General features: G+C 34.4%; 1 protein-coding gene across 1 annotated transcript in view; it reads right to left on the bottom strand.

Annotated features, from left to right (window-relative positions):
• agbl2 (AGBL carboxypeptidase 2) overlaps positions 1 to 9,194 on the bottom strand; it is a 30,165-nt gene that overhangs the window by 3,311 nt on the left and 17,660 nt on the right. The window contains exons 9-20 of the mRNA XM_016290317.1: positions 8,145 to 8,287; positions 7,026 to 7,185; positions 6,815 to 6,941; positions 6,426 to 6,526; positions 6,230 to 6,342; positions 6,071 to 6,137; positions 5,879 to 5,983; positions 3,289 to 3,375; positions 3,042 to 3,155; positions 2,781 to 2,838; positions 2,159 to 2,359; positions 2,042 to 2,075 (exon numbers count right to left, since the gene is read on the bottom strand). Of these exons, the coding sequence (XP_016145803.1) occupies positions 2,042 to 2,075; positions 2,159 to 2,359; positions 2,781 to 2,838; positions 3,042 to 3,155; positions 3,289 to 3,375; positions 5,879 to 5,983; positions 6,071 to 6,137; positions 6,230 to 6,342; positions 6,426 to 6,526; positions 6,815 to 6,941; positions 7,026 to 7,185; positions 8,145 to 8,287 (1,310 nt within the window). The remainder of the gene's footprint in view (positions 1 to 2,041; positions 2,076 to 2,158; positions 2,360 to 2,780; positions 2,839 to 3,041; positions 3,156 to 3,288; positions 3,376 to 5,878; positions 5,984 to 6,070; positions 6,138 to 6,229; positions 6,343 to 6,425; positions 6,527 to 6,814; positions 6,942 to 7,025; positions 7,186 to 8,144; positions 8,288 to 9,194) is intronic.

The following is a 9,194-nucleotide window of genomic DNA, read 5'->3' as shown; positions in this document are numbered from 1 at the left end:
ATATCGGTTTATTTCGGGAACTTTTTGCCCCACATGCACAACAAGCCATTTAGTCATTTGCAACAGTTAGTTTTTTTACACATACAGATTGGTTCTATGCAGTCAATCTGTTTTTGCAGTTCTTTAAACTGTTGTTTTCGCTTGCAAATTACTGTTCACAGGCTTGCCGTACTTTTGACCGTATTTTGGCGAAAAACAACGTGCCAAAAGTGGAAGCGCGGAAAAATGGAAGTCAGAAGCATGCAGATCATATTTATTTTGCGTTAGCATGAAGCTGCAGTTTCACAATACATGAATTAAATTTACGAGTAACGGTAAAATGCTGCAAATATTTTTTTCTTGCGCTTGAAACACGATTTACACTTTTACAAACCTTCTCTTGCGCATGCAAATTTAATTTACGCTTACAGTCTTATGTACACTTCTACAACTCTTACCCTGCGTATGCAAATCTTTTTGGCATAATTCTACCTTCATACTTTTTCTGAGCGCATACTCAAGAATCGCGCTCACACAGAGCCTGACAAAAAGCGCCTGATTATTGGACTAAGTTCGCGTCTGATTGATTTCGCGTCTAATACTGTAAAAAACACACAAGGTTTACATATAAACACAGTTGGTTATGTCTGAAATGAAAGTAAACAGTTGAGAGAGAAACGCGTGAAGCTCTTAAAGGGACAGTAGCTACTAAATATGCTGCCACCTGTCATTAAAGGGATAGTTCACCCAAAAAAATAAATTTCTGTCTTTATTTACTCACATTTTGTCCCAAACCTGTATTAATTTCTTTCTTGTGCTGAACACAAAAGAAAATATTTTGAAGAATGTGAGTAACCAAACAGTAGCTGGTCCACACTGGCTTTTACAGTAGGAATAAAAGACCATGGAAGTTACTGTGGACCAGCAACTGCTTGGTTACCCACATTCTTCAAAAATAACTTTTATGTTCAACAGATGAAATAAATTAATTCAGGTTTAAAACAACCTGAGTAAATGATGGTATAAAAATTAAACACTATTGAAAGACAGATGATCTTTTAATGTTAATAAAACAACAAAACAGAAAAAAATCACTCACTGCTCTTGACTGATGAACTTATTAATTGATGTATATAGTGTTTTATTTTAATATTTGTTCATTCAATTTATTGAATGCTACTGCTAAATACTTTACCTGAAAAATAAAATGTTGTAAATATTGCTAAATACTGTACCTGAAAAATGTTCTTATTTTCTAATAACAAAGATAAAATAATGACAAATATTTTTATCTTTTCTAACTTTGCCTAAATGTCAGCCATTGTTTTTTATTTTATATTTTGTTAAGGTGTAAGAGGTGTTATGTTTCTGCACTCTTCCATTTTTAGCAAATTAAGAAAACTTTGTCTAAAACAATTTTTGTGATGGTTTGTTTTTTTTGTGCTCTGTATGGAACATCAGTGCCTGTTTAAATTATGAACTCCATTACTTGTGTTTGTTTTCAGACATGATAACACATGTTTTATACTTGTGCTACAACTTTTTGACCTGTGCTACAAAACTTTCAACCTCTGTAGCACCAGTGCTATGTGAAAAAGTTTACGTACAGCCCTGATATATATATATATATATATGGTTACACAAATAATATATAAATTAATATATGTAATGTATGCATTATGTATATGAAATATATATCATTTACATTGTATTCATAGATAATTGCATAATATTACATTTATTTTTATCTTAATTTAACATCTTAACATTTCAAGAGTGTTTATGCATTTAAATAAATATATAGGATTTATACAATTTAATTATTATTTATATATAAATCAATTATATATATTTTATGCATAGACAATTACATATGTATACTTATTTCTCAATATATATATATATATATATATATATAAAACATATAATTATCTTAACATTTCAAATGTGTGTGTGTGTGTGTATATATATATATATATAACCTTGCTATTCAGTTTCCAATGTATTCTGCTATTATGCCACTTCTACTGTGAAATATACTTTGTTGATGTAGCCAACTTACCTCCTCTGTGTAATGTTCGAAATATGGGGTCTTTCTGTGAGACAGCAAAATTAAATAGGTCAACTATGTGGTCAGAATTTTATTGAAAATCTGCACATAAGAAGTCAGAAGACATACCTTTCATTTCTGGCTGAAGTCTGTAATCGGGGTACAAGGGCATTGTGTACGGTTGGACTGGTATAATCAGAGATCGTTCTCTGGAGGCTGGTACTGATGGATATCTTTTCTGACCTGCAATAACTAGGTGTGTCTGTCGCTGTAATTGCCCCTGGGGGGCTGATGAGGTAGCGTGCTGATATGTTTTATGCCCAGTATCAACTGAAAAATATGACACGTTAGTTTTAATTGATTTCATTTACTTCCCTTGATAGAAAGGATTGAATATACAAGTATGTGTTTTATTTTTATATATTTAAGTATATTTACCTGAGACAGATTGACGGTAAGATGAATAACCATTGTGCAAACTGGTGGCAGGCACAATCTGGAACAAACAGGGTTTGTTTTTGTTTGCAAAAAAAAGGATTCTGCCATATCTTGAAAATGATTTACACAGTGGTCAACATTAGAGAAGTAGATCAAAACCTTTCATCAGAGTTGTCCTAAAACCAAAATCAGTTACCTTTTCTGGTCTGTTCCCCCATAGATCTGAAATATTTTCTACACATTTACTTCCCTTGATAGAAAGGATTGAATATACAAGTATGTGTTTTATTTTTATATATTTAAGTATATTTACCTGAGACAGATTGACGGTAAGATGAATAACCATTGTGCAAACTGGTGGCAGGCACAATCTGGAACAAACAGGGTTTGTTTTTGTTTGCAAAAAAAAGGATTCTGCCATATCTTGAAAATGATTTACACAGTGGTCAACATTAGAGAAGTAGATCAAAACCTTTCATCAAAGTTGTCCTAAAACCAAAACAATACCCGTTTTTGATCCACTTCAAATGTTGACTACTGTATATTATCCAAAATATCAATCCAGATCAGTTACCTTTTCTGGTCTGTTCCCCCATAGATCTGAAATATTTTCTACAACACCAATGTGAGTGGTGGGATGAGGGATCCAAGACCTCACAGTCTGATTCGCCCTTACCGGACATGGCATCTACACAGCATAGAAAATAAAACTTTTCACTATCCATTTTACCGAGTTAAATACTACTTTGTTTTTTTACATTGTATAACACCCCTTTTTGTTTTTTTGCTGATCATTTTGGACCAAAATTACAAAGATTTACCTTTTGTTTCTTAGTATCCTTCACAAAGCACATAGTTTTCTCTTGGACTCTCACTTTGACCACGTCTTCATTTGAGGGCACAGGATCCTTCAGAAATATAAATAGATATAATGAATACGATTCTAAATTAAACCTTACACTTACTTTTAATTGTATTTTAAATAACATTTTACTTAAATTAAACTTAATTTAAAAATGTCCTAAAATAAATTGAAAAAAATCTAAATATATTTTATTTTTTATTTATTTAAATGAATGAATACTTGTACCTGAACATTTTTTAGTATTTTGCCAATTTAAGATCATGATCTATAAGGAATAATCTATAAAAATGCATATTTAGTAAGTTCTACCAAATGTTTTATGTTCCTTTGAATAATTTTGGGTCCTGTGCTCTGTACTCGTTCTTGTCGGAGTCGGTTCCTTTCTTTGCGGCTTCTTAGTTGTTTTTTCTTGCCCTACATTTGTTAAAGAAACCACAGAACATTAAAGAAAATGAAATCTTCTTTAGGATGTCTCTTAGAGGGTTTTGCTTCGTACTGCACCTGGTTTGTGGCATTTAGAAGATGAACAGGAAGTCCATCTGATTCAGTACTGTTTGATCCACTTGTGCTGCACAGAACATCAACATTGTGAAATAATCTGACATGTAGTTATCAAATGTTCACAGGATGGAATATGTTTTTATTTGACTGTATTCTTACCTAGACTCAATGTCAATGTCAGACAGATCCTCTAAGGAGTCCACTTCTCTTCCCAGCTTCCGTCTGACCTCTTGTCTCAATAACAGCCCTAACTCCTCCAGACAGTGGTTGGTCTGTTTAAAATGTATTTCAATCAATAATGCTCTTTTAAATTGGATTAAAACTGTATTACAAAAGAAGTTCAAAGACAGGCCACCTTGGCTGGGTCGGGGTCACAAAAGTCAAGCAGAGTGTCACAAAAGCAATAGCCCATTGATTTCAGGTCCCGTGTGCTGAAGTGTGTTCCCTTCATGTCGCCTATAAATAAATGAACTCTTCTTATATACAGAAAACATCTATTTTTGTCTTGGCAACTACCTGAAATGAATTGAATTACTAAAATTATTACCTAAAAAAAAAAAACTAATAAAAATGACTAAATCGCACAACGAAATTACAAAAAATTTAACATTTAAATGTATTAAAATACAAAAATAAAACCTAATTAAAATATTTAAAAACTATAATAGTGTATAAATAATATACTATATAATAGTATAATAATACATTTTTATAAACTTTTTTGATGACTAAGCATGTAAGTACCCAGTGTGGAGCCTCCGAAGGTTGACTCCATTGTGTAGCTGTTCCTAATGCCTAGTCTCCACATGACGATGCGGCCGGTGCCCTCTTTGCTCTTGTGGATTTTGAACTTGCAACTCCTAAAAGAAAACTTTGACAAGACAAAAGAATGCATTCAAAATTTGAACAGACATATTTTGCTTGAGATTATGACTATGCTACTACTGCTGCTAACCTTGTCTGTAGCATTCTTGCTCATCATGAGAGGGAAAACGCGTTCTTGAAGACACTGCGAGGCATCTTTACGATCACTGCATCCATACATGAACACGTTGTTTTTCCTGCTATGACCATGAAAGTCACAGTAGACCACCACCTCTCTTTCAGCAAGCAACCTGTGGGATCAAATAAACCTGGTGTACAGATGCAGTCACATTTAACGTTTCAAAATAAAAAAATTAAATAAAAAAAAGATTTTATTTTTTTGCCGTTTTTGCCTTTAATTTGATAGGACAGTGTAGAGAGGACAGGAAACAGGATTGGGATAGGTCCGCGAGCCGAGACTCAAACTTGGGGCGCCCGATGCGCAACGGCACTGTACGTCGATGCGCAGTCCACGAGGCTATCGCACTTTTCCTGCTATGACCATGAAAGTCACAGTAGACCACCACCTCTCTTTCAGCAAGCAACCTGTGGGATCAAATAAACCTGGTGTACAGATGCAGTCACATTTAACGTTTCAAAATAAAAATTAAAAATTAAAAAAAGATTTAATTTTTTTGCCGTTTTTGCCTTTAATTTGATAGGACAGTGTAGAGAGGACAGGAAACGGGATTGGGATAGGTCCGCGAGCCGGGACTCAAACTTGGGACGCCCGAAGCGCAACGGCACTGTACATCGATGCGCAGTCCACGAGGCTATCGCACAGACTTATTTACCGTTTTTGTGCGAGATTTGAAAATGACTTCTGTGTGAGCTGTGCTTCATACTTTGCTACACTACTGTCAATAGACAATGGACATTATTTTTGCCTGCAAAATGTCACCAAATGTAACCACGCCTTATACAGTCAAACCAAAAATTATTCAGACACCAGATATAATTTTTGATATGTTTTTACTAGTGTATTTTAAATAACATTTTACTTAAATTAAACTTAATTTAAAAATGTCCTAAAATAAATTGAAAAAAATCTAAATATATTTTATTTTTTATTTATTTAAATGAATGAATACTTGTACCTGAACATTTTTTAGTATTTTGCCAATTTAAGATCATGATCTATAAGGAATAATCTATAAAAATGCATATTTAGTAAGTTCTACCAAATGTTTTATGTTCCTTTGAATAATTTTGGGTCCTGTGCTCTGTACTCGTTCTTGTCGGAGTCGGTTCCTTTCTTTGCGGCTTCTTAGTTGTTTTTTCTTGCCCTACATTTGTTAAAGAAACCACAGAACATTAAAGAAAATGAAATCTTCTTTAGGATGTCTCTTAGAGGGTTTTGCTTCGTACTGCACCTGGTTTGTGGCATTTAGAAGATGAACAGGAAGTCCATCTGATTCAGTACTGTTTGATCCACTTGTGCTGCACAGAACATCAACATTGTGAAATAATCTGATATGTAGTTATCAAATGTTCACAGGATGGAATATGTTTTTATTTGACTGTATTCTTACCTAGACTCAATGTCAATGTCAGACAGATCCTCTAAGGAGTCCACTTCTCTTCCCAGCTTCCGTCTGACCTCTTGTCTCAATAACAGCCCTAACTCCTCCAGACAGTGGTTGGTCTGTTTAAAATGTATTTCAATCAATAATGCTCTTTTAAATTGGATTAAAACTGTATTACAAAAGAAGTTCAAAGACAGGCCACCTTGGCTGGGTCGGGGTCACAAAAGTCAAGCAGAGTGTCACAAAAGCAATAGCCCATTGATTTCAGGTCCCGTGTGCTGAAGTGTGTTCCCTTCATGTCGCCTATAAATAAATGAACTCTTCTTATATACAGAAAACATCTATTTTTGTCTTGGCAACTACCTGAAATGAATTGAATTACTAAAATTATTACCTAAAAAAAAAAAACTAATAAAAATGACTAAATCGCACAACGAAATTACAAAAAATTTAACATTTAAATGTATTAAAATACAAAAATAAAACCTAATTAAAATATTTAAAAACTATAATAGTGTATAAATAATATACTATATAATAGTATAATAATACATTTTTATAAACTTTTTTGATGACTAAGCATGTAAGTACCCAGTGTGGAGCCTCCGAAGGTTGACTCCATTGTGTAGCTGTTCCTAATGCCTAGTCTCCACATGACGATGCGGCCGGTGCCCTCTTTGCTCTTGTGGATTTTGAACTTGCAACTCCTAAAAGAAAACTTTGACAAGACAAAAGAATGCATTCAAAATTTGAACAGACATATTTTGCTTGAGATTATGACTATGCTACTACTGCTGCTAACCTTGTCTGTAGCATTCTTGCTCATCATGAGAGGGAAAACGCGTTCTTGAAGGCACTGCGAGGCATCTTTACGATCACTGCATCCATACATGAACACGTTGTTTTTCCTGCTATGACCATGAAAGTCACAGTAGACCACCACCTCTCTTTCAGCAAGCAACCTGTGGGATCAAATAAACCTGGTGTACAGATGCAGTCACATTTAACGTTTCAAAATAAAAAAATTAAATAAAAAAAAGATTTTATTTTTTTGCCGTTTTTGCCTTTAATTTGATAGGACAGTGTAGAGAGGACAGGAAACAGGATTGGGATAGGTCCGCGAGCCGAGACTCAAACTTGGGGCGCCCGATGCGCAACGGCACTGTACGTCGATGCGCAGTCCACGAGGCTATCGCACTGACTTATTTACCGTTTTTGTGCGAGATTTGAAAATGACTTCTGTGTGAGCTGTGCTTCATACTTTGCTACACTACTGTCAATAGACAATGGACATTATTTTTGCCTGCAAAATGTCACCAAATGTAACCACGCCTTATACAGTCAAACCAAAAATTATTCAGACACCAGATATAATTTTTGATATGTTTTTACTAGTGGGAGCAGGACACTATAGTTCATAAATGTAAGTGAAGATAGCAAAATAAAGTGAACTTTGACATATTATATCCAAAAATTCTTCATACAGTGGACTGCCAGTAAAATTTGGGATCAAAAAATATTCAGACACTTTGACCTGACCATGTTCTGCTTAAGTGTTTTTTCTTTAATTGCTAATGCGACTTTTTTACACCACAGACTGAACAAAATTAAGCATTGCTTGGTAATTGGTTGACCTCAATTGGTATTATCTAACTGTGTAATTAAATTTAACAGCTGAATAATTTTTGGTTGATTTTAATCCATTATATACCTTTCTATCAAAATTATCTGACATTATCAAGATTAATTTGTTCTGGCACAGTTTAGCTCTTGAGTTCTTGTAATATTTTATCACCATTTTCTAAACTATAGCAAATAAACTGTGATATAATATAAGAAATGTTGAAGGTGTCTGAATAAATTTTGGTTTGACTGTACCTAACATGACAAAAAATGTCACAATGACACAATTATTACTCACCGTCTCACCATGTTGCGAGTGTACCAAATGCATGGGAAAGAGTCACGCAGCAGACTGCGGTAGTTTCGGTTCAAATCGCGGCCTGTGAGTGAACACCGGTAGTTTCCCACCACCACGCCATCAGGGTTTAACATCGGTATAACCTGCAGCCAGAACATCTGTTAGTATACTGTGGTAAACTGTTTACATCTCGTAAAGAACTTGACATGGGTATATATAGAAATTTTCAAAAGGGTCTGGCTGCAGACTTGCGCTTGCACTCTCAGACTTGCATTCTCAGACTTGCACTCTCAGACACGTCACTAGCAGTAATATAGTATTTCCTCCCACACCGCAAAACATGGCATAATGTGGGATAATGGACTAAGATGATAAAGACCAAACTCAATGCTCTTCATTATTAAAATATAGCCTACATAACTAATATACAGGTAAGCAGGTGAGCCCAGAATAAACGCAACATGCAAAGTTTTGCATTAAGCGTTTTTCCATATAGAATAAACTGTCTACAGCTCTTTTATATAATTGTCTTTGTCCATTAAGCTACAGTACATGTTTTATTTATAATGATTTTCTATGGGAGGAAAACGTTTAACGTGCAATTTAACGAATTGCGTTCTGGGCTCGTCTGCTTGCCTGTACGGAGTTGATCCTTTTAAAATCACTTAATGCATTTCATAATGCACGTTCATATTTGCTGTTCTGTATATACTTTGAGTCAACAACAAGACATATAGGCTACTGAATTGTCTTTATCATCCGTTATTATGCCACATTAAGCATTTTGCTGTATGGGAGGACAAGTGAAAGTTTGCGCATTGTGTTCATGGCCATCTGCTTGCCTTGTAGTACATTAAATAATAACTATATATATATATATATTTGATCTTTTAATTGCACTTAATGTATCTTAATACATTAAGCCATATTAAGTGTTAATTTTTTTCTACAGGAGGAAAACGCTTAACGAGAGACTCATATGTTGCTGTTCTGTAGCCACGGATTTGCGGGTCTTGTCTTTTTCTTGCAGGACCCTGTACGTTATAGTAT

The sequence above is a fragment of the Sinocyclocheilus grahami genome, unplaced genomic scaffold (genome assembly GCF_001515645.1).
Source record: "Sinocyclocheilus grahami isolate Dianchi unplaced genomic scaffold, SAMN03320097.WGS_v1.1 scaffold257.1, whole genome shotgun sequence".
Lineage (NCBI taxonomy): Eukaryota > Metazoa > Chordata > Actinopteri > Cypriniformes > Cyprinidae > Sinocyclocheilus > Sinocyclocheilus grahami.
The sequence above is the reverse complement of the archived record's forward strand: the minus strand, read 5'-3'. Positions and strand labels throughout refer to the sequence as shown.